Raw genomic sequence first — 26,171 nt, 5'->3', positions numbered from 1 at the left:
AAAGAATAATTTACAAAGTACAGGCGACGTCAATGCGCTTGTAGATGTGCTCGACGCCGAGAATGCGAAACCAATCCGCAAGCTGTTGGCCGGCAGCGTGGTCAATGTAGGACAGGAACGAGAGTCAGACTGGCGAAGGGAAGCGGTAAAGGGCAGGGAAAAAAAATGTCCAGGAAGAAGGTAAAATGATATATGTATATTCTACTGCCCGCGAATATCGTGCAGCATCGGATAGGGGCGTTACCGGAATGATATGTCAATTTGAAATGGGCAAATTGGACCCCGCGGACGAGTCGACCAGGCCTGATTCTGATAACGATGCCTTGATTATATTGCGACGGACAAGTGCAGTGGATATCGATCGGTGATTCTCCGATGAATGGTCGCTCTCGGCTGGGCGATAGGAGAGGACTAATGCACAGTGCAATACCTTCCTGTTTTCGTACTACCAGCTGAATGATGTCTTTAATTGGCGAATCAGAGGTAACAAAGGTACAGGCGAAGAACAAAACTTGGTCTTTTCTGCCTGTGATGGTGCGATCCAGGAAGAGTGCTTATCACCGGCCGGGCGTTGTCTGATAAGCTTTCAGTCGAAAGAGAGATGATCGTCGGATTCTGCAAGAAATGTATTCGGCCGTAATTCGATCGCTGCCAACGAACCTTGCAGCAATTATCGTCGTAGTGCGTCTGTAATCGCGAGATAAAGATTTACTTGTGGACAACGGTGCTTGTGTATTCTGCACGGGCAAAACCTCCCACGACCCGGGGGTTGGTGGCGAAGAATGAGAGGGGGTTTCAGGTGGAGGGTAAAAGGGCAACAAGAAGGGACGGACAGCGGGGTGGAGGAATAGTTTTATAAGTTTCAAGAGGAAGCCACAGCACGTTCTAATATGCCTACCGAATAGGCAGAACAGACAAGAATTGACCTTGTGGGGAACGAGCGGAAGTCAAGAGAAATACAACCTATCCCATAGCATCATAAAGACCCCAAGTGGCACGGGTAGGCCAACTTACGTACTGGGGGGGAAAAAGGAAGCGTAACGGCGGATTTACTCTATGGAACCGGGGATGAATCAACAATGAATCATGGGCGTCGTGGCCACTAAATTCGTCCACGTAGTGCTGATATGGTACATGGGAGGATTACTGCTCTTTGTTACCGCCAGCTGGGTGTGGATCACCTCATCACAGGCACCGGTGCGGTGCTTGCGTTGCTGCTGTCGTAAATTGGACCGAAACCTCCATCATGGCATGGTGGATTGAAGACATCTTATTGCACCATCCTAGACGCCAGAACGGCCCGGTCGCACATCATCGTTCGGCTCGATCCATGGTAGCTGGCTCACCAAGGGTTCGTTAAATGCCTTTTGGGAGGTTATTTCACAGGGTCCCCACGATAAGATCCGGGCAAAACTACCGACCGATGAACTCAAGCCCGCAAGAATACTTGCTCATGGTGAAGTAAGCTGATAGAAGGAGTACGTATTTACCGTCGACGCTTCTAAAAAAAAAAAAAAGGCATTCGGAAATCAATTGCAGCACGGTACTTGTTGAATCGATAGCAGTGCAGCAGCAGAAACTTTTTTTTCGAGAGTTGAAATTTTCCGTCGTCTTTCAAAAATGTTAACCCTGTGTTTTCAAGGGAGTTGATTATCGCCGAGAAAGTATCGGAGCAGTCCAAGGTACAGCTGCATGCTCGTTGTTGGCACCGTATCTCGTGTACCTCGTATCCCGCTTCTACTTGCAAGACGCGAAATTTAATCGGCATCAAGGTGCCCCTCACCTCCGTTATTTGACAACCTGGCGCCCCCACTTCGACGACCTTGGTTTTCCTTGTTCATTGCAGGCGCCTACGTGCCTTGCATTCTTTGCATGATTGGACAAGCGACGGGGGTGGACATCTTTTTTTCTCTATGGCAGGAGGAGCCACGGAAATATTTTTCCAGTATTAAAGCATCAAAAGCCCGCAATCATGCAATAGCCCTTTGGATTTTCGAGATTGCCCGGATGTGCTGGCTTGCAGCCGCAGCTCCTGCCTGCAGCTGCAGCATCATCCAAGCGAGCATCACTTTCCCAAAATTTCGCCCCTTCACTTGTTCGTTTCCAGTAAACAACATGAGAAGCCTCGGGACGAGTATTAGCGTCATGCAGCCGCGGGAAATTTCTCTAAAACGGCTCAGAAAAGGTGTATGCGTATTAAAAATTTCAATAATTTCTCCTCTATTAAGTTTTGCAAATGGATGGTGAAATATCAAATGATCATTACGATATTGTTTGCCAGATGCAAATGACCCTGCATGGTATTGACGAGATGTTTCTTGCGTTGCCCGTAGTCTCGAGGAAACATCCTTAAACCATGTTCGAATCCCTGAGACATAATTTTCTGCTTGTATCGTTCGAAAATCCAGAACCAAAGTATAAAGTGCCCAAGGCGTCCTGAAGCGATATTCATTGGCAACAAGACAAGGTGCATCGGAAGCCACCCTAGACGCTGTATGAAAAGATGCATGACAATCACACATGTTGCACGACACCAAGGTTCTCTTCAAAGGCCTAACATTCTTCACTTTACCGCCAAATCGAAGCGGCGTATTCGAGGAGATATCTTCATGTGCAAAGTGCCGTTCCAACAAGTTGTCGTTATTTTTCTAGCTTTCAATATCTGTCTAGGCTCTGATTAAGATATGCTGGGAGGCCGCTTGTGGCGACGACAATGCTAGACATTTCCAGTTTCTGCCAGTCCAGACAACATGCGTAACTCGCGCATACTCTACAACTGGCGTTTGGTGCAAATCCTCGAGGACACTCTGCCACGATTTTGATCACGCAGGATTGCAGCAGACGTACACTATAAGCCATGTACCCATACTCTAAATGGTTACACTATAGTAGAACTAACCTTGGCCCAATAATTCTATGACCCAATAACGAGCCCTGAGAAGGTTATGACTTCAATGACAAGAGCATTTGCGAGTCGAGAGGCCGAAGGAGTTGTAGTTCTGCATCCCGCTCGGCTGCACGCGCCCACTGGGCCCGAAGTATTTATTCAAGTATTGACCAGTGTCACCAATAGGCTACCAGTTCCGCGGTCGCTTGGACGTGACTCGGCGAGCCGCACATCCACTACTGGGGTTGGATTTCCCACCACATGGTACCTAGCCGATGTGGAGAAAGGGCGTGACCCAAGGGTCTTCGTAAGCTGTGAATGCGCTGCTGCTGGGGCAATTCGAGGGCATCTTTGACTCAGTACTGCAAGATAGAGAGACAGCATTTCAGACACCTGGCATCTACCCTGCGATCAGCCAATATCAACCCACTTTGCTTTCGGTCGGAGGTGGCGCGCCCGCATTCGTAGTGGAAGCGAAACGTTCGGGGACACCTCGAGCTGCCACGCCAGTCTGCCCCACATAACATCCGAGAAGACTACTCCACTGACAACTGCCGCCTTGCAGCTTCTGAATCTTCCGGTACGCGTAAGAATTCAAGTAGGGAAGCCCAGAAGCCGGGTCGCGGTACTTTGCGGGTTGCGACGTAATGACACAGAGTTCATGTACAGGCTCTGTGAACAGTTAGCGGCTCCATCTGCATGACTGAACCAGTATGGGCAGTTAAATGACTTACTCTGCAATTTTCCTAATGTGCGTTTCTGTTTTAACAGCACACGTCGTTGCAACTCCCGCTCTCGGACCGCAAGAGGGTCGAAATTTTCCAAGATAACCAGGTTGCGCGCAGAGTGTTCAACAACGGGCGGATCTTGCTTTGTTGCGGGGATCGTGGCGTCTGGACAAACTAGCGTTGCTGAAGACATGCTCCTCTCTGGATCCTGTTGCAAGACGGAATGGAAACCTTGTTGATGACTGCTTTCTGGTACCGAGACCGCGGTATGTATGCCCTCGCGCGACTCTGTTGGAGATACTTCGATCATCGGTTCGGTGTTCTGAGCATCCTTGTCCGTTGGATTTAAAATCGACTTTGCCTCTGAATTGGGGGATTGTTGTTCAGGTGCAGAATGTGGGTTTTCACGCGAGGCCTCGGCGGATGGTGTTGGCGTCGTCACGGGAGGTATTGACGGAGTAGGACCTGTTGTAGGTTGCGGTTTGCTATTAGGATCTTCTGGATAATGAATTCTAATTTTCTTTCCAAATTGTGCGAGCTTTCCATCAACCCAGCGGGCTGGACCGCTCCACCAGGTGATGACAGGCCCTTCCAAGTGACGATTTTGTAAGGCAGCAAGCCGCGCCTTTTGCTCTTCGGCGCGTTTCTTTTCCATCTCCTCCCATCTATTCAAGCTCTTGCTGTTCAGCTTTTCTGTCTTCTCCGCTTCAGCAAGTCGGTCAGCCTGCGTCATGGCTTTGGGCTTCTGCGTCTCCCTCCTTCGCGCGGCTGCTTCCATTACGGCAAGTTGCTGTAGCCTGCGCTTCTCAGTCTCCTTCATGCGTGCATGAATCACCTCCTTATTCTGCATTGTCAATTTCCTGGAGGATGAGCGTGTTGGTCCTTCGTCAGGCGCGGGTATCCATGAAACTCTTTCGGACTTCTTCTTCGGTCGTGGCGCGGGAGTAGAAAGCTGGTCTTCTGCTCCTGGAGCACGATCAACCCTTGGGTGTTTGCGAAGGGCCGGCGGCTTCAGAAAAGCCTCCTTTGCTTTTCGCTTTGAAGCCAGTCGCTCTGCTCTTGCTTCCCTTTGAAGCTCTTTTTCGCCTTCAAAGTCATCGTCCTCACCGCCTACAGGGCCTTGGTCTTCATCGTCCTCTGAAGAGGATTCGAGTTGAACATCTGATGCTTCTTCGTCTCCTTCTCCCTCAAATTCCACGTCTTCCTCATCTTCAGCAAAAAGAAGCTCATATTCATCGTCAACCTCATGATCTAAAAGAGAAGAGAGTCTGTTGCCGGCAGTTGAACGTTTCGCGCGACCGGCTACAAGAGACTCTATCGCAACATCTTCCGCCTCATTATCGCTACCGGAAGATGGAGAGCTAGAATACAATCTCTCTTGTTTTTCGTCGTCTCCTCGTGGTGTGAGGCCCTCAGACTCTTCTTTATCCATGCTGTGGTGCTGATGACGGGCTGCGGTTGTAGTCGCCTGAGGTCGGTTGTGACGCCTCGGATGTACATGAGCAAGCATGCCAAAGATCTCGGGGTTTCAGTGGCGAAAGCTAACCGAAGCACATGGCTCTAACGGCAGACAATGCCAGGGCTGGTTGGCTGCCGTCAACGACAGAACACATTACTTACCTGCTTTACATAACCTGCCTTTCCTACCTACCTAGTAATTTACGTGTTGATTCAAAGGATCAAGTTGTTCTACTAGGGACCTGACCCGCTGACCCTGCGACCTGACTAACGTTTCAGGGGGCCTGGTCCACATTATTGATGGTCCCTGTCTCCGTGTCTTTCCCTCTCGTCGATGCATCAGCTGAATTCTAGTTGTAAATGACCCAGTTTGTTAGTTAACCCGTAACAAAACCTCGGTTGCTACAGCTCAGCGCGGTACCTACTAGGTAGCAAACACCCTTACTCGTCCGAAAATGGGACAAAAATTCCTTGTAGCTTGCCCCACGCCCGTGCAGTACCTATAGGTACGTAAAACATCCGAAGGGGCTATCCAAAATGTATCAGAATTAGCAGATCGAAACAAGCCCTAATGCATTGATCGAATGATCTCAATCAAAATCTTTTTTCTTCCTCATTCATTTCATTATTCAAAATAATTATGCGCCCTACGTCTACTACGATAGCTACAGCTCAATGATTAGGATTTTGGTTGCAAAGGGACGCCTCAAGTGCTCTGACTCGGAAACGAGGCCAAAAAGTGGTCAAGAACCATGGCGCTTTGTGCCCATGGGGAGGGTGGGCAGGGACGGCTGGACCACTAACCCATTGGCGCACATTTTACCAGGTACTGGTACTAATTGCCAGAGCTAGCTTGGGTACTTGATTTTCCGTTTCTGGAACCTGAAACTCTACAACAACTCGGCCGAAAGGGAAGTAGTGGAAGCCTTTGATCTGGGTAACTTCGCCTATTGCGGCAGGGGCTCTTAGCAGGTCTACGATACTTAAGGTACTTTAGGAATTTCAGGCAGTAGGAAGATGCCGTACCTGCCTTACGGAGTATATTCCAGTTGTCTTCACCAAAAACCCTAGCCAAAGGTAATAGAGGTGATATGTGTCTGGTAACAGCGAACGCATGTGTTCATAAATATATAAAGAAACATTGAGAGATTTAATAGAGATTATGAATATTAGTGAACATGGCCGCATGGAACAGACCGTACGGTACGGTATAGTTATATCAGATTGCGAATGATCAATTCCTGCTGTCCGAGGTCCATGAAAAGCCCCGTGCGCTGTTTCAAGTCGAATCGCTGTCCTGCTACCTGAACACGAGCACAAACCGCCGCTGACGTAGAGGTACCTGTACTTTTCTCTGCCCCGTTCGTTCGCGTTCGACTTATCCACCCAACCCCCCCCCGAACACCCTTTTCTTCCCTTCGGTTTCCTCAACTTAGACATCTTTAGCCTTTCTCTCCTCGAAATCACCTTCGACCCCTTCACTCCCACGCTCACCTTCATTTTCTCGTCGTATCGATAGCTCAGAGGCGAGTTTCTGATCGACTGATGCATCTTTGAGATTTAGTCATCCCAAAGATCTAATATTTTCATTTCTCCAGGCCCACTAGATCGACTCTTGTGGTGTCTGTCTATTTCTATTCGCTTTCCCGATTCGCTCCCTGTCCTGTACGCTGGCCCTAACGAAATTCGGCCCCCAGGCCTGCACCGACGAGCCCCCCCTTGACCAAAACGCGCGACGCCTGTGGGCTTCCATAGATTTGACGATCGTCTCTCTGCTCGTCTCTTTTGCTAATAATACGTTTTGACCATCGAAGAACGGATCCGCTTCTTTTTGTTATCCAATTTAGTGCTCTCTTCAGTGAGCACCCTGAAACTAATCCCAGGCTGTTGCGTGGACCGCGCCGACTTTCGACAAGTTCGGCGAGCAGGACTCCTATCTTTTGCATCAGTTGCATCTTGGATACTGGAAGGTCCGTTGGAAGAATCTTTAGCATCTCCATCGAGAGGCCTAATCGGCATTTGACTGTGACTTTCGGCCAATACGAGTCACAGTTTGCAATCAATTCGCTAGGCAAAGTGTCCGTTGCATCCGCCAATCATCGCAATTCTCCTTGTCTTCTTTGACGCAAAACGCATACTTGTTGTTGTTCGCTGCAACACATATCCTCTGAAAGGTCCTGAGAGGACGTGCGGTCCCCCTTCTGTGATCGGTCATGGCTCCGACTTCGAAGCCCGAAAGCCATCTAAACCTGAGCTATATCCCACAATTGTCTGCCAGTCAGCCAAGATCAGGATCGTCTACAGCAGACCACTCTCCGATCGAACAATCCACCAGTAGTATGCTGAGACCTTCGTTCCTGAACACAAATGGATATCCCAATGGAGGAAATGCAGGAGGAACTGTGCGATTAGGGGCTGGCTCCCCTTCGCATGAGCTTGGCGGAAGACTCTACTCCAAGCGGTAGGTTCATGAATCCATGAGATCCTAAAACAATCGCAAAGCTAATGAGACCTCCATTCCCAGAGCAAGAGAAATACAGGCACAAGAAGGCTTGACCTCAAATTTTTGGGGACCCCCAACCAGCGGCAATTCGACCCCCTTGCGTGAAAATATCCCCGAGTCCCCCACCGGTGATGGGTTCCCTGATTTGGTCCCTCTAGAGGACCCTTCGCAGAGTCCAGCTCGCCGTGCTCGAGCCGGCACTGTGCCTTCACGATTTTCTCCCGGCGCCGCACTTGGAGGACTGAATTTACCGTCGTCACTCCTCCCGAAAACCTCACGGCCGACTCCAGCCAGCAGCCCGTTCAAGGCCGCCTCAGTGTCGCCTTCTGATCCAGCAGAGGTCGCGTCCAGCCGTCCAGTGGCAGCAAATTCTGCGTTGCTCTCGCGTCTTCGCGCTGGATCCATGCCTCAGCGCTCTAGCTACGTTACTCCATCGAATCCCTTTGGCTCCTCGTTGTTCTCGCCCTGGGCAAATGGCCGAGAGCGCGCGGCTACCGTGACCAGTATTCCGTCGTCCAACGATCCATCCTCCCCAGCACAATCATCCAGAGATGGCCTTCACGACGCCGATGTCCGTACTTTGGATTATTTGGGTTTGGTGGACACGCCGCAACAGAGCCGTGCCACGCTCGCAAAGCCTCCCATGGAGACCGTGCTTGAAGGTCAACGTGCCGCCGCAATGCAGCCATTTTTGTCTGAGCTCACATCGCTGAATCGTAACGCGAATCGCTTCCGATCATACTCTGTTAATGCAAAGGAGAAGTACGCCGAGGAGGAGGAAGATGACTTGGACCATATCGCTCCGTATGCTGGGCATCATAGCGGTTCTCTGACGCCATCGGCCGCATCGGCCGCCGCCGCGCTGGCAGCAACCCAAGCTCAGATCCACCAACACAATCTTGCTGTACAAGCCTTCGCCAATCATGCGTCTGCTAGTCGGCCACGGGCACGGACCGCTGGTGTGTTGGAGTCGCCGCCTCAGCGATCGATGCGAAGCTATCTTGCGACCCCATCTCGCCTTGAACAGAGCATTACGGCGGCGGATTTGGGTCTCACGGAGACACAAGAATACGACGATTTGCCTGAGGCCCTGAATGGTTTGCAGCTAGCGGGCGGAAGTGGATCTAGCCGCAACGACAGTGGAGACGAAGTTAATCTCGAGGGGCCTACCAGAGCGCTCTGGCTCGGCAGTATCCCCTCATCTACGACTGTCACTTCTCTCAATGCCATCTTTGCAATCTACGGAAACATTGAGTCCACACGCGTCTTGACGCACAAGAATTGCGGCTTTGTTAACTTTGAACATCTCGAGAGCGCCATCCAAGCCAAATCACACCTCAATGGCAAGGAAATCTTCCCCGGGGCTGGCCCCGTAAGAATTGGCTATGCCAAGGTCCCCACATCGGCATCCGGCACGCCTGGCCCGAGTGGAGCGTTTCCTTCTCCGAGCCCTGACCCGCTGTGCAAAGGCCAAGGGGAGAATGGTGTCCCTACTGCTGGGGCCGCTGTCTCTGCCATGCGTCAAGTAAATGGATCGCCTTTGGGGGGTACAGCGCCTACGCCCTCCGCACCACATTTGCGCGATATGCAGTCTGATATGCTCTCCATTGTGAAGGAGTTTGGTGCGACAGATGAGGATCTTGGCAGAATAGCTTCAAGCATCGAAGAAGCTATCGCATACAACGAATATGAGGGCGAGGTCCCTCCTGTCCCCGAGCCGAGTCCCAGTCGGACTTATGACGCCCCTCGTTTGAGGGAGATTAGAAAACGTCTCGAACACAATTCGTATACGCAGACGGAAATTGAAGAAATTGCGATTGGGATGCTGCCGGAAATTGCAGAATTATCGGCTGATTACCTGGGCAACACCGTCGTGCAGAAACTCTTTGAATATTGCTCAGAAGGCGTCAAGGAGGCCATGTTGGCCAAAATTGCGCCTCATCTTGCCGAGATTGGCATTCATAAGAACGGCACGTGGGCGGCGCAGAAGATTATTGACGTTGCAAAGACACCGACGCAGATGGCTATGGTTATTGAGAGTCTACGACCCTACATTGTTGCATTGTTTCTGGACCAGTTTGGAAACTATGTACTGCAATGCTGTCTTCGGTTCGGCTACCCGCGAAGCCGTTATATTTTTGAGACCATGCTTAGCCGTTTGATGGAGGTCTCTCAAGGCCGCTTTGGTGCACGCGCCATGCGAGCGTGCCTCGAAAGCCATCATGCCACAAAAGACCAGCAGCGCATGCTTGCTGCGGCGGTAGCCTTGCATAGTGTACAACTTGCCTCGAACGCCAACGGAGCTCTTCTTTTGACCTGGTTCCTGGATACCTGCACCTTTCCTCGCCGGCGATCTGTTCTCGCTCCTCTTCTGGTTCCGCATCTGGTGCATTTGTGCACTCACAAAGTTGCTTATTTGACTGTACTCAAGGTTATCAACCAACGTAATGAGCCCGAGGCTCGTGATGTGATCCTCAAGGCTCTCTTCTTTTCACCTGGAGATCAGGTATTGACGGACATCTTGCGGGACCAGACCTGTGGGCCCACGCTGATCTTCAAGGTTCTGACAACGCCCTTCTTTGATGAAAGTATGCGGTCTGAAGTCGTTCAGAATGTGCGCAATGTCTTGATTGGCATCAAAGCACAGCCCGCTCAAGGGTACAAGCGACTCATGGATGAGGTTGGCCTGTCAACTCGGGGCAGTGGCAGCGGGAACCGGGAAGCACCTAGCGGTGAGGCGGCTGGTAGTGAGCGCAGACGACCTAATTCGCAGCACAGTGGACACGGCGGGCCTGCCTCTCGACAAATGGCTGAGAGACAGTATAGCGGACAGTATTTCCCACCGATGGCTACGGCTTATGAGCAGCCAAATGGCCTTGCACGTAATGGTAGCGTTGATATGAACGCTGTCGCATATGACCAATTCGGCATGGGCACGCCGACCACTGCTCTCTACCCCGCCAGCGCTCACACGCCTTTGTCGCCCATGGCTTCTCAGCAGATGCAATATCAGCAAGCTCTGCTCGCGGCATCCGCTCGCGGAATGCCGGCACAGCCATTTTACCCTAGCGTGACTCCCACCGGTCTCGGCGGTTATGCCACGCCTCCTGGCTCCAGTGATGCTTTTCGGCCAATTCCAGGGCCTGGATCGCCCCTCGCTGCTCCACCCCAGATGGCTGCGTCACCTATGATGCCTCCGGCCGGCTTTTCTCCTCAACCTTATACACCACTCATGGGTGGTCAAATGCTTGGCGGTGGATACCAATATCAGTATCCGTTCATCCCTCAACAGGCTCCCCAGCCACAACAGATGTCCCATCATCCTGGCGGGGGAAGACGAGGAAGGGTGAGTAAAGTATTCCCATTCTGTCGTGCATTGGTAAGAACATGCTGACAAATAGACTCACAGCGCTAAATGTTACGACCCTGCATGTCTGTAAATTTTCCAATTTTGCAGGCTCGCATTGAGTTATCCCGCTCTGCTTCAGAGAAGCAGTAGTAGGTCCATTCAGTGAATCACCCAAAAGTTTCGTGTCTCTTGTTTGGTGGCAACCGGCGTCAAAATCTTCTTTTCAGACTTTTACGATATTCTGCCTTTTCTTCTTCTACTTCTTTTTCCGACGAGGGGGAGTCTTTGGAATGATGCGTGCATATTACATGTCAGATTTAGCATCATGTTGTTTTATCATGCATTACCTACTATCCTGGCTAGTCGGGAAAAACGGCTCTTACCTGCATTGCGTCTCACGACGTACTGAGGTACCTTTTTTTTTATTTCTTGCAAACCTTGTTCCATCTACTAAGCCAAATCATGTATCATGCGCGTTTTACTTATCACGGCTATTATACATCATCATCATCATCGTCATTATCATCACCATCATTATCCTTTGTCCATCCCCTATCCAAGTTCTTGCAGCAGACCTAACGATTTAACATGGAAGTACTTTAGAATGCTGAATGCCGAGAATGATATTTTGCATATGCACTTTCTTTCTTGATCAAAAGTGACCCGTATCATGCACAATTTATTTCGGATCGAGAGATGATGACATTTTTCCGCGCTCCTAATTCTAACGCCTCTTTGTCCACTCTCTGTCTCACATGACTAGTTTCGACACATCCCAAATTCCGACTCATAGGATAGGATGTTGTTACATTTGATTGCAATGCATAGTTTATCATTGGTAGTGGTTGTATTAATGTTTTATATCATTTATATCATTCATATATTTTATATCTTTAATATCTTATTATTTTTTTTTTAAATATATTATTATTTTTTTATTTTATACTTTCTGGTTTCTGGTTTCTGGTTTCTGATTTCTGCTTTCCTGAAATACTAATACGCTCTGCGACTCGCGGCGACGCTACACTACGCTATATATTAGCTGGCTGCTACAGACTTGAGTTGTAGCCCACCCCTTCTCCTTCCCTGTTTTTATATATAGCGTAGATGAAGATGAAATGAGGACTGAATACAGACCATGTGACTCAACGCCAGAGAATAATGATGTGAAAGGATGAAAAAGGGGGGGGGGAAATGTACCTATGGGAGGGATAAAAAGGGAAAAGAAAAGAAAAGGGTGAGAAAAGGGTGGAAAAAAGGTTGAAAAAGGGATAAATGAATATTGCTGGGATGGGAGGTTTGTATCCGTAAGAAGAAGAAAGAGGAAGGGAAAAGGAAAAGACGAAGACGAAGAGAAAGAATGAAAAAAGTAAAATGGGGGAAACAAGGGGAAAGGGGGAAAGTAAAAGAGGAGGTGATATGCGTAATGTCCGCGATGAAAGGGGGAATTGGTTAGCCGTGGGTAAAAAGGATGAGAGATGTGCGAGAGAGATGTTATGCTGAAGAGGTCCATGGATGGACCGACCGACAGAGGGATGGTGGATGGATGGATGGATGGATGGATGGATGGAGGAGAAAGACGTTGGGATTGTGGATAAGAGAGAAGAGAAAACAGGGCCATGGCCACGCGCAGTCGGAAAATCGGGGAGTATGGAGTATATAGATGGAACTGCGGGAGGGATAGATAAAGAGGTGAAGCGCGAACGGCAAAGGGCCAAGGTGATGAAAGGAAGAAAAGTGGAGAGGAAAAAGAGAAAAAGAGGTGGGTATAGTATATTATCGTTCTTATCATTCTTCATCATCCTCATCTTCTTCCAGTTTCCGCTTTGCCGGGACATGGACGTTGTTTTCATTATTGGGGCCCCGAGCATTCGCTGCGGCCGTACGACGTTTCTTCTCTTCGGCCTCGTGCCTGGCCTTTGCTTCTTCCGCGGCGATTCGTTTCTTCCACTGATCGCGAATAGCCTTTGCTGCGCGGATGAGGTCTCCCTCGGAGACTTTATCCTCTATACTCTGGATGACGCTGCGCACGGTCGAAATGTGATTGGCGTCCTTTTTGTCCTCGCGGAAACGGAGAAAGCGCCAACGATACGCGGCATCTTGGTAGCACTCGACGATGCGATCATCGAGCGGCACGCCCATGTTCTTCATCGACTCCCATTCCGGCGCTTCCATGTACATTGTTGCATAAGGCCGATTGTCCCCAGAACCGTAGTTGGCGGAGAGGCGGAAAGTAGGCATGGCATCGTAGTCTGGGTACGGGCTCGCGGGGCCTTCTTCCTCGTCTTCCGAGTCTGGTTCGCGCAGGGGAAACTCAAGGTTGAGGCGGAAATCGACCGAGTTTTCACTGGCTGGCTTCCACTTGAGAATATGCTCGTCGGTGCCGAATTTGTATGGTGTGTTGCGGCAGGTGAAGATCAGCCCGTCATTGCCGTGGGGCAGATGCGGTAAGATATCCCGAAACATCATCTCGATGCCGTAGCTAAATTCCATCTTTTTGAACTCGACTATGAACGGGAGGTATTGGATCTCTTCCGGGTATTTCTTGTACAGCTCCCGGTACGGATTGTAGACCTTGTCGCGGAAATACGCCAGCCGTTTGTCCAGTGTCCGGTGCATTAAGCTATTCCCGTCTATCATCAGGCAGTCGAACACGAGGTATTTCAACTGTTGAGACCCATTGGGCATCGTGTCCATGACCAGTTCGCCGTCGACGAGTGTTTTGATGTGGAAGTTTTGAAACGACGCATCGTTGGGCACGGGGAAATGCAAGCCCGGGACAAAATAGTAATCGTTTTTGCGGTCAATCAGGTAGTGTATCTCGCTGCCTTCGTCGCCTTCGGCGAAATACATCAGGCATCGGATGCCGTCGGATTTCTCGCACACGTAGTAACTGTGTAGGTTTGCGCGTCATGTTAGACTCCTTCAAGAAACTGCCCCTCCTCCCCAAAAAGAGAAAAGGACAAACGGAGGCAATTATAGCTGGTTGGGTAAGCAATTACTTACTCTTGCTTTTGTAATTCCAGGATATGATGCGCGCTGAAACTAACTGGTTGCGCGCCTGGAAACGACAGTGCTTGACGGCCGAGCAGGTCGGCGACTTCTGCACGGAATTGTTGCGCAAGATGGTGATCTGCCTTGATCCCAGGTATTTCTGGAACAGAACCCCCCATGGCGCGACACTCTGGGTCTTTCGGGAGACTTTCGTAAACCAGTATCGGGGCAAAAAGGCGTTCAATTTGCTAATGACAGAGGGGCATACGCGGGAGATACGGTTATTTTGTGAAAGTGCGTAGAGGGATAGGCAGCAGAGTTGTTGTTTGTCAAGCTGCGCGGTCCGTTTGCAGTCGAGTCGTCCAGAGACTGGAACCCAATCATCGCGGGACCCACGTCCGACCTAAATAACAATCCCTCATCGCAAAGAGGAACTCATACGATCATAACTTGCGGGGTATGATTGTCAAAAGAAACTAAAATGTTGGGTCGAGTAATTTTTAATCAGGTAGCTTCAGTATGATATTCATCGAAGAAGTAAATAAAGGCAACAATGCTTTTTTTTTCCTGCTTGTGACGTATGAATCATGCCAGTGTTACCCAGTTGCTTTTCCAAGACCCGTTATCTCCACTGCTAAAATGCGCTTCCTGAAGATTCTGGTTGCAGCGACCTGACCTTGTATCATTTCAGAAGACAGTCTCACAAAGATTTCAATTGTCCAGAAGATCGTAAATCGAATTAATATCCATCGCTCTTCAACACTTGGCGGTTGGCCCAAGCAACCTATTCTGAGGCAACTGATGCCTCAAAAACAATGTGATCGTCTAAGTACAGAATAATAATATTAAAATCCATCCTCTGCGAGAACCGTTGGTGACCGAATATTCATGAGTCACCAGAGGCCAGTAAGCCCAGTAAAAGTGCAATCATATGCTACATAGCAAGTGAGCCCAGCCGCGCCCTCCCGTTTCATCAAAGTTGTGTCAAAAGCAGATATGTATATCCTCCCACCATACCAACGCCGATTCCGCTTGTATCCGGACCATAGACCGTGCCAAAGAAAACTCCCAGCCTTCCCATGACGCCCGAAAAGCCTCTCACACCAGTTGAGAGTATCATTCGAATCAAAATAAAGATAGAAGATCCCAGCCGAGCCATAAGAAAACACAGCATATCCTACGACCCAGCCGGCGCTGGAGTGGCCGCCTTTTTCGAACCTTGGCCAGGAAGAATGGCCTTACTTTGAGACGTTACAGCTTGTTGCAAGAGCGACGGCCGTCGAGAATGTCCGCCTTCAGTGTTGCCCGCAGTTGCAGCACTGGGTAGCCCATTCGCAACTTCCGCGTCTCCGCCATTGACCGATATTCCTCGGTTCCCAGCATCACCGGCAGAGAAGAGACCCGATCCACGACTTCCTCCTAGAGCGTTCGAGAGCATTTCCTTCATGCGCACGTACTGATACTTGCGACGTGTGGATATGAGAATGCGCGATTCCATGGGGTAAGGCCGAGAACGTGCGAGCGCAGCCATGACATTGTCCTTTTCCTCATCAGAATCAACCGGTCCGGTGGCCTCAAATTCATCCTGCAGAGGAGCATTGGCATCAATAGCCGCTTCTATTCATTATGTCAGTTTGAACTTTACATCAAGTAGGTACTATAGGTAATGACTTACTCTGCTGTTTGGCTTGGTTCTTCTTTTGATATTGGGCAAGGAGCATATCGTATGGCAAAGAGCGTCCAGGAACTGCACGCTTGGCACCCATTGAATGACTTTTGCATGTCAAAGACCGCGCACACTGGGCTCCGTTGGGTAGTGGCACACCACATTGTCTTTCGACATCCACAGGGCCTGGGAAAACAACGTCAGCTTGTTTGGTCCAGGCAGCAGCTTTTGAACAGTACACATACCCTTTGGTTTGGGAACCTTTGGCTTCGGTTCGTCCTTCTTCTTTTTTGCCTTTGGAGCTTTTTCTGCATCTCCATCTGCTTTTCGCTTTTTCCCCTGCGTTGTAGCCTTGACTGCATTCTTCTTGGCACCTTTAGTTTTCTCTGGAGCCCCGTCAGGCTGCTCGGCGGATGCCTTGGCTCCATCGTCCGCTTTGGTATCCGCATCCTTGTCCTTCCCCTTGTCTTTTGTATCCTTGGATTCCTTGGCCTCCTTCTTCTTCTTCGCCTTCTCTTGTTTCTTTTGCAAGCAGTTGGCCACATGATTCGCAGCTACAGTTTTCAACACCGGTTTCTTGCAATGTTTGCAGACAACACAATCGGGCCGGTCCTCCATCGGACGGCCAGTAGGAAAGTTCGCGAGATCCTTCTCATCGAGCTGGTTAACGATGGAGCCAGGAGAACTGGCCGATTTGGTCGAGCTTGCATCTCCCTTCTTTGATTCTATGGGTCAAAGGAAACACGTGAGCAATTCAAGCGTGTCTTTCAACTTGGCCTTCAACGTGTTAACGTACCGATGACCTCCGAATTAGGATTGCCTGGCTTCGTCTGCTTTGGAGCGGGTTTCTTGATTTTGATGGTTCCCGGTGTTCGGTCGGCCTTGGTGAACTTGATGTTTGTCGTGTCGATTAGGCTGTTGTCTGATGTGACCGACGACGCTAAAGGCCAGATGGCATCAGCAATTTCATCATTAATTTTGCAAATCATGATAAAACATCAGATACTAACCTCTTCGACTGGCATCCTTGGAAGCCATGATGACTTGAGCGTTGATCTCGTCGGCCTCCCCAGTAACTGCAGCCTCTACCCGGACCGCGGTGTTATCGCCGTGATGTATGCGGATGTTAGTAAGGCCAACCTAAGAGATCCATAACCGGAACGAGTCCCGCGGGGTTGGGAAATACCGCTAGACCTAATCTGGCCATTTAATTACCTTGAACAGACTACACCAAGAATATCATCAACGTCAATAGAATTAATCGTCTATAATTTTACTAGTATTATAGTCTATGGTATCAGGCGTGGTATTTTGCAAGGCATAGGCTAGAATTTGTGCCTCCAAAGCCAAAACTGTTAGAGATGGCTACTTCCACCTTCTTTTCTTGAGCCGTACCAGGCACATAATTACAGTCAAAGTCATTCCCTGGCTCGTCAAAATTTTCTAAGTTTAGGGTGGGTGGAAGGATATTCTGGAACAGTGTTAGATGCGATTTTTTTTTAAGCAAGAGTGTTCAAGTGACATACCTCTTTTACAGCAAGAGTGGTAAAGATAGCCTCGACGGCCCCAGCGGCGCCAAGCAGGTGCCCTATGGCACCTTTGCTGCCACTTATGTTTACTTCTGACGGCTTTTTCCAACCATCTTCTCCGAGCAGCAAGCTCTTAATTGCAAAGTTTTCTGCAATATCGCCTATCCGCGTTGATGTCGCATGCGCATTTACGTAGTCAACATCGGAAGGTTTCACCTTAGCATGTTTAAGAGCGCGTTTCATTGCCAGGTAAGCACCTTGGCCGGATTCTATCGGCGCAGTCATATGGTGAGCGTCTGCAGAAAGTCCATATCCCTTGACCTCGGCATAAATACGAGCACCCCGAGCCTTGGCGTGCTCCAGTTCCTAACAAATGCTTTAGAAACAAGGTAAGCTTTCATTGAGGTTACTCGGAAAGACTCACTTCAAGAACGACAACACCAGCGCCTTCTCCGATAACAAACCCACATCTATCCTTATCAAAAGGTCGAGAGGATAAGTGAGGGGTATCATTGAATTCGGTCGAAAGGCTTTTGGCACGTGCAAACCCTGCGATGGCGAGAGGATGAATGCACGACTCAGCTCCTCCGGCAACCATAACATCCGCATCGCCAAAAGCTATGAATCGAGAAGCATCGCCAATGGCATGAGCCCCGGTCGTACAGGCTGTGGTAACCGCATGGTTGGGGCCCTGTAGATGAGAGTAGATGTTGTCAATCATTATATTCAGATACGGAATTGGGATGCAGCTCTGACCTTGAAGCCATATTTCATTGATATGTGACCGGCAGCCAAATTAATCAAAAGCTTTGGCACAAATAATGGAGAAACTTTCTTGTAACCCTGGTAAACAATGATGAGACTGGTTGCTGCCAAAAGAGAACGCCAAAACCTACTCCTTTTTCATATGCTACAGAGGTGTTATACACGTCGTCAAAATTACCAATCCCCGATCCCATGCATACACCCTTTAAGTGGCAGAATCGTTAGTAAATTAGAGTGGTGAGCTGACCCTAGTCTCGTTTGAACATACAGTTGCTTCTTGGTTTTCCTGACTTGTTGGCTTCCATTCAGCATCTTCTAGGGCCTCCTGCGAAGCTGCAATGGCATATTGCGTAAATAAAGCCATCCTTCGGTCCTCCTACGCTACTGTCAGCATTTCTGGAAATCTAGAACATTGCATGGTAAATATTTGCGCAAACTTAAACCTACTCCAGGGGCGAGCCATTCTGTGCGGTCCCATCCTCCAGTAGTCTTGCTACCAGTTGGGACCAAGGCTGCTACTTGGCTTGGGAGAGCGGCGAATTGAGGCCCTTTATCCTTTACAGAAACAATTCCGCAAGACCCATCAAGTAGACGAGACCACGATCGGCGAACACCTTGATATTTCAGAATCAGCTCCGCTGATGTATCAGAAGCTAGAAATAAAATCCAAAAAATTGTCTATACCAACTCCTAATGGTGTAATTGCACCTAGACCTGTCACTACGACTCGTCGCATGGCATTTTGTTGTTCGAGGTGAAATTTCCGCGTGAAATCAGTAAGTTTATTGAAAGCCACATGCGATAACTGAGCGTCGGCAGCTACGCCTACGCCCTGGGGAGCTCCAGTTGCCTTCGGTTAACTTTTAAGCGGCGGAAGTTAGACGCGATGCGTCAAAGCAAAACCCTTTAGCGAAGACAAACAATGAACCGCGAGGGGCGAATTGGTCACAACAACTCTAACTCCACTGCGGAAAGATGAATGAAGGTCATATGAGTTGACCTGTGACCAGGACGATGAGATATTGTCTGCAGCCTGAAACACATCCAAATATCTGCTTCCAAGACCCGGATGGCGGATGCTGATTCGATCACCTTCAAGAAACTCCCGAATTGACACTGTTGAGCTGAACGATCGGATTACTGTTTATTCTTTTGCTACCCTACTTCTTTACTAACTTTGCAGATTCCTCCGTTCTTTGCTTTTGCTTTAGTAGATCGTCAGGCGCTTTTATATTCGTTGCGTTCTTTCATTTAAGTATCCGACCCATCATATCCTGCTTTTGTGCCCATTCAGCCGTCATGATTTCTCACGGATTCATCGGTCTCTCGCGAACGAAGAAAAGACTATTATGCTCTTGTCCCTTGCGAATTGAGCTGTTAGTTTTGGCTAGAGTGGTCATACGCCATATGATGACGATACCACTGTTGACCAGCTAAATATTGGGGAGCTTGTCTCGGATTCTGAACTACGTCTGTTTGCTCTCTCATGGAGGAGTCGGAATAATGAGCATGATCATTTAGCTGTTGAAAAATGCCAGGAACTCTGCGGATCTGTGGAGCTTCCGCGAAGCGAACCCGCTGGCCGGCCCGTTCGTCGACTGCTGGTGCAGTTAGAGCCAAACGAGCTGCGGCATCCCTTCCACCCTTCATAGCGCTTGGCAAGGAGTTCTTTGTGTCAAAGTCTTGGGTTTGCATGTGCTCTTTCAGCTTGTGAAGGAGACGAATATGCTCCTCTCTAAGTTCCATCAATTTCTCCAATCTCTCCTGTATGGCATCTAGGGTGTCCGGACCTTTATTCGTTTTCTCAGCCATCAAGGCACCGGTATGCTCCAACTCATCAGTCTGGTGCTTGATATGGTCGTCAAGGGCGTCATAAATGTCGCGAATATCATGCAACCCTTCTGAGAGTTGTCTACCCTGCCAGTCCTGGTCTCGCGAGGAAACATTAATCTGATTATCAAGCTCGTCGCCAAGAGGATGGGAGAAATCGGATATCTCAGTGCTCTTTTGAAGATTGGAGTGTTGCTCAAGCGCAAGATGTCCCTGATAGTCCGGTGGAAAAGGTACGTTGTCAGTAAAGGCAACGCCTGCAAGCGGACTTTCGAGAGCTTGGCGCTCCAACGCGGCGAGCTGGGGTTGCTTGAGGTCGGTATCAACAGATTCCAGGCCATTCACGTGGGTTTCATTGATAGCATGGTGCTCTGAGTCATGCTGCTGCTGGTTAATTGGAGCAGTCTGCTGTTCGGCCTTGTCATAGCCTGGCTCAGCAGGAGTGGGAAGAGTGTTGGCGGAAGTTTCTCTCACCGGCTATGGCAACACCAATTAGCACTTCATCGCTAAGTTTCAAAAGGTTCCGGGAATAGGAACATACCGTTGGAGGTGGGCCATCATCATACTCGTCATAGATTGATGGAGAATAGCATATGGGGTATTCTTCAGCTGTGGTAGGAGCCGGAAAAGTCGGAGGAGAATCATCGACGGTCTGCGGCTGCATCAACTGCAAGTGTTCACGCTCTTCTTCATGCTGTTCATCGCGAACATGATCGATGACGGCAGCCATGGAAGCGATATGGCGCGGTTGCTGAGTGACAGCCACCTGGACCACACGACCATATCCCCCGTTGCGGCAGGGAGCAATGATTCCATGACTCAGAATGAGCGCTTGGGCCTGAGGCGGACCATACACGCCAAGGGCAGCCTCATGAGGAAGGGGGACGTTCCCATTGTTCTGACCAGAGCCATTCACATTCTCATTAAAGAATCGAGAGCTGGGTTCTGGACTTTGCCACGCGAGAACAGTTCCGGTTGAGGCCTGGCCATCACTACGGCCGTAATACGGACCCGGTGGAAAGATGGACGAGGAAGGTTGAGGCGTGTTATCCTTGGCAGCTCCCGCTCCACATTTGTCAATCTTGACGCCGAGAACCGCAGACACCTTTGCAGAAGTGCCCACGGGAAGCAGCTTGTGTTTAAAGTCATTCTTTTTGCTGCTGCTGTCATGACCGCTGCCAATGTGCAGTTTGCTCTTGATTTCAGCCATGAACTGCTTCGATTGCTGCAAGATGTGCTTAGCTCTACCTGAAGAAGGCGCAGGATCCGTATACGCGCGATTTCTTCGGTGAGCTCTGCCTTCGTTCTGATTGACTTGGTTAGCATCCAGAGGAACAGGAACATAGGTCGCAGCGGCAGCACGCGAGACCGGCGGAGCAGGCTGGACAACCTGAGGCCTGCGAGGCTCGAGGGGAGGAGGCGCCAAAGAGTCCATGAACTCGACCGGAGCATAAGAACGAGAACGAGAACGAGTACTAAAGCTAATAGCTGTGCCTCGACGATGGCGCGGCATCATGTCTTTGTGGTGACCGTCGTCAGCCTTGTCTTCGTTGCCGTTGCTTTTGTTATCAACAGTCTCAAAACCATCCGAGGCCGAAGTATTGGCAGGCTTCCGACTGGCCTGTTCGGAAAAGGCATTACCTGGGACAACAGGCATGTAGGTACGCGACCCCATTGATCCGGCCATCTGAAAACGAAAATACCAGAGCCAAAGGGGGGAGGGGGGAAAAAGTCAATTCAGGAACGATACTCAATGAAAGGCAATCATCAATGTGATTCAAGAAAAATAGAGCGGTGGTGGGTAAAACGGTGGTGATGCTACCCGAGATGGGGCGTGGTGGAGATGCAGCCGTCACAAAAAGGAGACAACAACAACAACACCTAAATACGAGGATCAAATGTTCCGTGTGGGAAAAGGGTTGCTCTCGGCTGGTCAATTGCCACGGAGACGGCTCCGGCGTCGAGTGACTGGAGAGAAGATACTGCAATCCGCTATCGTTCAGCGCACATGGAAATGGACTGTTTTGACAAGTTCACGGGTCTCACGTCTTCGTCGACATATCGACGGAATCACTCATAACTCTTACGACAGTGTGTCAACATGGCCGCAGATGCTCAGTCCCATCCAATGCCTCAATGCTCTGCTACGAGAGCATAAACCACGGGGATCTCTGTATCTCTGTATCTCTGTATCCCCATGCTCAGCTCCATGGATTCTCAAAGGGGAAAACGGGAAAAGAAAAGTCCTTGGAGTCTTAGGTATCTATTCCTGCAAAATTACTACCGATTCGATCACCACTGTGATAGGTTTGTTGATTGTTTTCACAGACTAGAACCGAACAAACACGTGTTTGTAATAAATCCCATATGCTATCGACTCTTTTCCCCTCTTTTCTTTATTTCTTTCTCTTTTTGTTCTGTTTCATGGATATCTAACAAATTGACAATAACTCGTAGCCTAGATTAAACAGACAGACAGGAATTGTGCTATACCCTAGATAAAAATAATAGAAATGTATAAAAATTAGAAATATATATTTGCTTAACGTTATTCTCAAGACAACAACAAAAATATATTTGACAGCAAGCATGTAGTCAATTCATCAACGATAGTGAAATAAAGTAATGCTAATGGTAATGATAAAAAGAGCTTGCAGCGTTTAGATTCGCAGCTGCCAGCTTCTTACAAACATACCTGAAAGGAATAAACACGTGAGATGCAAAAAAGAAAAAAAAAATAAAAACGAATAAAAAAGGAAAAAGGGAAAGAGAATAAAAGGAAAGAAAAGAAATGAAAAGAAAAGCAGAGAAGAGAAGAGAGGAAAACTTCCGGTTCACCTTCCCCCCTCTCATCCTCCCCTTCTCTTACCCCGCCCTCCCCCGCCCCTGCGGCTCAATCACGGCTCAATCAAAACAATAGTCTTGCATTTCAGAGTTACTGGCAAAAGTCGTGGTAACAAAGAGCTTGGCTGCTAGTTGAACTTTGTCGGTATTTCTTTTGCATAGAATACAATTGAAAATGATACGATGATACGAATGAGGAGAGGAGACTCAAGATACAGCACACAAGGAAACGGGGACGAATCAAGGGGCGATTTGCTTGCTGTTTTGAGCTGCAGAATGAGGATATACTAATTTCAAAGGGTTCTGGCGCAGAGAGAAGAGCAAAATAAGAAAAAAGAAAAGAGAGGTGGGAGCAGCGGGGAATGGAGAGCTGATGGGAAACAAAGTGGGTTCGCGTTTGTGCATCAGATACAATAGTAGACAATAAAAATGGGAGCAAGTGATAGTGTAGCGGTCATGGCAATTTCCCTGAGCCATTATGATCAGCGCATCCATTTTAAAATAAACTTCAAGCACACCCAGTGTCGTCCTTACGCGCGCCGATTCCCCCGACACAATCTCGTAATAAATCCACCAAACCAGCCCACGAATACCGTTCGCCATACCGCTTGGAAAATGTTCAAATGCTTATTGTTCGGAGGAACGTAGACGGGACCAGCGCCATTCGGCGACGAGCTGGATTCGCTACCAGAAGTTGCCTTTCGTTGACGGAGAGTGGGCTCACTCGAGGCTGAAGGAGCATCAGGACCAGAGTTTTCATCAGTTCCATCTGTCTCCGCTCGTTGTGCCCTACTCGGTGGAGGTTGCTCCGACACTGGGCCATCGGCCTTGTGCGAATCGGGATCCTGCTTGCGGTTGGATATTGTTTCATTTGTGGCCTCTCCTGCCAAGCCATCACAATCAGAATGGTTACCTTTTACAGTGTTCGCAGCCTCTGGCAAAGCAAGAGGTGGAGCATCTTGTTCCTCTGGAATGGACAGTAAGGGAGATGAGCGCTCGTTTGATGCAGAGGATGCAGGTACTCGTGACGCCTGCTCGTCCTTGTGCGGCAGTAAACTATCTTCCCGCTGTGGAGTCAGTGGAGTCAGCAGACTCAGGTGATCTTCTTTTTGCGGAGTCACCGGAGTCAAATGATCATCACGGTGATGGTCCGAAACGTGGACGGGGGATATGGGAAAGCCTTCCGGTAGCGTGTGATCCTCATTCAAATTGGTCGACAGGGTACGAATACGGCGCAAAATACCGGCACGCTCAGTGGGAAAGTTCTCCAGCATTGGATCGTCAAAATCCTCGTCTTCGATCGTTTCCTCATTCAAACCAACACCAAGTTTTGACTCAATATACTGCTTCGAATCCTTCGAGTCAAGGGGACTCAGACATTCGTGTGCAAAAAGAGGGGCATGTTCAACCCGAGGCGAATTAGTCCCAGAATCCTCTGGGCCAGAAGATTCCATGTTAGTGGGAAACCCGTTGGTTGGATTTGCAGCTGCCGACTCCTTCTCATCTTTTTCTTTCGCGCGGGTGGTTTCTGCTGCGGCATTCACCAGTTCCACGGAATCAGGAACCGGTGCGAGAGAGAGCCGTTGTCGATCCATCCTGGACAATTCTGGCGGGCCTTGTCCTGATTTTTCTGGCTTCACAGGAGCGTTCGCAAGGGCCGCCGCTCTAGCCGCTGCCTGTTCAATCAGAGTCTTTGAAGTTTGTTTTGATGCACCAGGCTCTGGCGTTCGATCCAGACGTGCAGCGACATCGGCAACCTCGGCCGCTGTAGCTGCAACTTGGGCTATCGGCGTGCTCGAAAGACGCTCTGGCCTTGCACCTGCTGGTCTCGGGGTCGCGCTACTTGGCGTCCGATCAAGAGTAGCAGCAACATCAGCAACCTCGGCGGCGGTGGCAGCCACTTCGGGAATCGGCGTGGAAGAGAGTCGTCCCGGGATCGCGCTGGCAGGTCGAGAAGTTACGGGTGTCTTGTCAAGCAGTGCTGCAATATCGGCCACCTCCGCAGCGGTAGCGGCAACTTCAGCAATAGGAGTCGATGACAATCGCTCGGGCTTCGTGCTGGACAGACGAGAGCTGCCAGGCTCCGGGGTCTTGTCAAGCATGGCCGCCACATCGGCCACTTCTGCAGCCGTGGCAGCGACCTGTGGAATAGGTGTAGCGGACACATTACGGCTTGAAGTGTCTTCAAGCCACGAAGCCTTTTGGTTTGCCTCTGCCTTTGGTGAAATGATGACCTTGTCAGGCTCTGCATCCATTGCCCGCCGCTCATGGGCGAGCCTCTGGGTAAAGGTTGCATCTGGGCCCAGATCGTCTCCGTATGCCGGCTCGTTGCTAACCTTTTCCACCACCAGTTCGGGTACGTGTTGCGTATTTGCCGATAGAAGGGCCTTGTCACTCTCCTTCTGTCCAGTCTCAGAGTCCGACTTTTCCACGCGCAAAAGGTTATTCTTGTTGCCAGCGACATCAGTTGCTATCAAGAAAAGTTAGTCTCTTTTGTTTCTAGAGTTCCATACATGCAAGTACAGAAATGAACGGGGGTTGAGCTTGTACCTGTTTCGGTGGCTTCGTCCAAGGCCCACCAGTCTCCATGCCCTATTCGAAACTTGTATTGCCACTCGCCCACTGGAATGTCAACATCTTTATGAAATCGATATTCTGTGGGGCCTTGGGCTGCGTCTGACTGCAGTTGGGTATACTGCATTTCCTGGGGCTCCCATGGTGGCGTAGTAAAGGAACCCGCCACAAAGACGGGAGGCTGCGTTCCGGGATGGACGAAGGTGATTTTCACCATTTTCACACTCTAGGTCGCTGATGATATACTGTTGGTGGTTATTGCGAAAGGACTTGAGGCCCTCGCGGCCTGTTCAAAGAAAGGGGAGACCCTGATAAAGTAAGAGGAAACACAATCGTTAGCGCCACACAGACCCCCTTCCAGGTTTGTCTCCTCTGTGCATAATTGAGAAGCCAAGGAGGGATTCTGGAGACAATTGATCCATCTAAGGGCGACGTACTAATTGTGGGCAAAGCTGGAAGAGCAAAGTTGAAGAACCTGTGTGGTCGCCGCTGGGGCTTGAGTACGTCGATTGGTTGGCGAGTGATCCTGGGTAAATATTTGAAGCTATTGAGCGTCGCTTCAGAAGATGATGAATGAAAGAGAGATTAGTAGTAGTACTAGCAGTGAAGGAAGAAAATGTAAGGATAAGAGGATGTTCGAGATGTCAAGACGGAGAAAGACAAGGGATCGAAGATCAGATCACCCCACTTGCCAGTTAGGTAGGAGCGCTGGGATGTGGGAACTGGCGATTGCAGGAACGTTGGATCAGTTCAATGCATCACCGACACTCAGCATTTGTGGCAGGAGCGATTCTGTCAACGCTCTTCTTCGCTGCCAAGTCAAGGAGGCGTCAAAATCATACAACGTCAATCAGCTGCAAAGGTGCTTTCAAGAAAGCTGTGTATTACGAACAGATGGGGAGTTGGATGAGCTATATTCGTCTATCACCTAAGGTGAGTTAAGCTCCCTTGTCATTATAATGCATCATCTCCTCTGGGAAAGGTTCCTTGACGTGTGTGGGGAGAAGTCGTTGTGTCGTACCAGTGACTGTGCGCAACAGTGAC

At 49.5% G+C, this 26,171-nt stretch overlaps 8 protein-coding genes across 8 annotated transcripts; 2 read left to right on the top strand and 6 right to left on the bottom strand.

Moving 5' to 3' along the window:
• Positions 1–1,869: 1,869 nt before the first annotated feature.
• Positions 1,870–2,734, bottom strand: L228DRAFT_154346 (hypothetical protein). The gene has a single exon (XM_018329320.1). It carries the CDS (start codon positions 2,520–2,522, stop codon positions 1,971–1,973), a length of 552 nt encoding a protein of 183 aa, XP_018187044.1. The 5' UTR covers positions 2,523–2,734; the 3' UTR covers positions 1,870–1,970.
• Positions 2,735–3,308: 574 nt separating this feature from the next.
• L228DRAFT_261658 (YL1-domain-containing protein) lies at positions 3,309–5,246 on the bottom strand (the record flags this gene model as incomplete). The annotated part of the gene is made up of 2 exons (XM_018334349.1): positions 3,622–5,246; positions 3,309–3,559 (listed from the first exon to the last, which is right to left on the bottom strand). Exons 1-2 carry the CDS (start codon positions 5,123–5,125, stop codon positions 3,309–3,311), a joined length of 1,755 nt encoding a protein of 584 aa, XP_018187043.1. The 5' UTR covers positions 5,126–5,246.
• A 1,934-nt stretch (positions 5,247–7,180) lies between these two features.
• Positions 7,181–11,103, top strand: L228DRAFT_154247 (hypothetical protein). Its single transcript, XM_018329318.1, has 3 exons — positions 7,181–7,534; positions 7,598–10,922; positions 10,986–11,103. Exons 1-3 carry the CDS (start codon positions 7,287–7,289, stop codon positions 10,989–10,991), a joined length of 3,579 nt encoding a protein of 1,192 aa, XP_018187042.1. The 5' UTR covers positions 7,181–7,286; the 3' UTR covers positions 10,992–11,103.
• L228DRAFT_154254 (hypothetical protein) lies at positions 11,094–11,545 on the top strand. The gene has a single exon (XM_018329319.1). The coding sequence runs from the start codon at positions 11,216–11,218 to the stop codon at positions 11,510–11,512; it is 297 nt and encodes a 98-aa protein (XP_018187041.1). The 5' UTR covers positions 11,094–11,215; the 3' UTR covers positions 11,513–11,545.
• A 1,105-nt stretch (positions 11,546–12,650) lies between these two features.
• Positions 12,651–14,389, bottom strand: L228DRAFT_154237 (mRNA capping enzyme, alpha subunit). The gene is made up of 2 exons (XM_018329317.1): positions 13,932–14,389; positions 12,651–13,818 (listed from the first exon to the last, which is right to left on the bottom strand). Exons 1-2 carry the CDS (start codon positions 14,096–14,098, stop codon positions 12,714–12,716), a joined length of 1,272 nt encoding a protein of 423 aa, XP_018187040.1. The 5' UTR covers positions 14,099–14,389; the 3' UTR covers positions 12,651–12,713.
• A 244-nt stretch (positions 14,390–14,633) lies between these two features.
• Positions 14,634–18,680, bottom strand: L228DRAFT_230959 (3-oxoacyl-synth). Its single transcript, XM_018330554.1, has 13 exons — positions 18,564–18,680; positions 18,327–18,493; positions 18,148–18,255; positions 18,011–18,082; positions 17,871–17,957; positions 17,539–17,805; positions 17,112–17,480; positions 16,961–17,056; positions 16,605–16,725; positions 16,378–16,507; positions 15,831–16,270; positions 15,595–15,771; positions 14,634–15,536 (listed from the first exon to the last, which is right to left on the bottom strand). The coding sequence occupies exons 1-13, from the start codon at positions 18,613–18,615 to the stop codon at positions 15,097–15,099; spliced, it is 2,526 nt and encodes an 841-aa protein (XP_018187039.1). The 5' UTR covers positions 18,616–18,680; the 3' UTR covers positions 14,634–15,096.
• A 576-nt stretch (positions 18,681–19,256) lies between these two features.
• On the bottom strand, positions 19,257–21,366 carry L228DRAFT_268959 (hypothetical protein; the record flags this gene model as incomplete). The annotated part of the gene is made up of 2 exons (XM_018335219.1): positions 19,257–20,186; positions 20,251–21,366. 2 exons carry the CDS (start codon positions 21,364–21,366, stop codon positions 19,257–19,259), a joined length of 2,046 nt encoding a protein of 681 aa, XP_018187038.1.
• A 1,717-nt stretch (positions 21,367–23,083) lies between these two features.
• L228DRAFT_239456 (hypothetical protein) lies at positions 23,084–25,344 on the bottom strand (the record flags this gene model as incomplete). The annotated part of the gene is made up of 2 exons (XM_018331152.1): positions 23,084–25,023; positions 25,104–25,344. The coding sequence occupies 2 exons, from the start codon at positions 25,342–25,344 to the stop codon at positions 23,084–23,086; spliced, it is 2,181 nt and encodes a 726-aa protein (XP_018187037.1).
• Between the last annotated feature and the right edge of the window lie 827 nt (positions 25,345–26,171).

Source organism: Xylona heveae (assembly GCF_001619985.1).
Source record: "Xylona heveae TC161 unplaced genomic scaffold L228scaffold_7, whole genome shotgun sequence".
NCBI lineage: Eukaryota > Fungi > Ascomycota > Xylonomycetes > Xylonales > Xylonaceae > Xylona > Xylona heveae.
Note: the sequence above shows the minus strand (reverse complement) of the source record. Positions and strands in the feature narration are given on the sequence as shown.

What these genes read in the sequence shown, in the direction of transcription:
- L228DRAFT_154346 (XM_018329320.1), bottom strand. Translation starts at nt 2,522, where the DNA reads ATGTGTGATTGTCATGCATCTTTTCATACAGCGTCTAGGGTGGCTTCC.
- L228DRAFT_154247 (XM_018329318.1), top strand. Translation starts at nt 7,287, where the DNA reads ATGGCTCCGACTTCGAAGCCCGAAAGCCATCTAAACCTGAGCTATATC. An exon ending in GGAAGACTCTACTCCAAGCG is followed by an intron (nt 7,535 to 7,597) that starts GTAGGTTCATGA and finishes CTCCATTCCCAG; the next exon opens with AGCAAGAGAAATACAGGCAC.
- L228DRAFT_230959 (XM_018330554.1), bottom strand. Translation starts at nt 18,615, where the DNA reads ATGCGACGAGTCGTAGTGACAGGTCTAGGTGCAATTACACCATTAGGA. An exon ending in CTGTAGCATATGAAAAAGGA is followed by an intron (nt 17,958 to 18,010) that starts GTAGGTTTTGGC and finishes ATTGTTTACCAG; the next exon opens with GGTTACAAGAAAGTTTCTCC. An exon ending in AAAGGTTCCCAAACCAAAGG is followed by an intron (nt 15,772 to 15,830) that starts GTATGTGTACTG and finishes TTGTTTTCCCAG; the next exon opens with GCCCTGTGGATGTCGAAAGA.
- L228DRAFT_154254 (XM_018329319.1), top strand. Translation starts at nt 11,216, where the DNA reads ATGATGCGTGCATATTACATGTCAGATTTAGCATCATGTTGTTTTATC.
- L228DRAFT_154237 (XM_018329317.1), bottom strand. Translation starts at nt 14,098, where the DNA reads ATGGGGGGTTCTGTTCCAGAAATACCTGGGATCAAGGCAGATCACCAT. An exon ending in CTGGAATTACAAAAGCAAGA is followed by an intron (nt 13,819 to 13,931) that starts GTAAGTAATTGC and finishes AAACCTACACAG; the next exon opens with TTACTACGTGTGCGAGAAAT.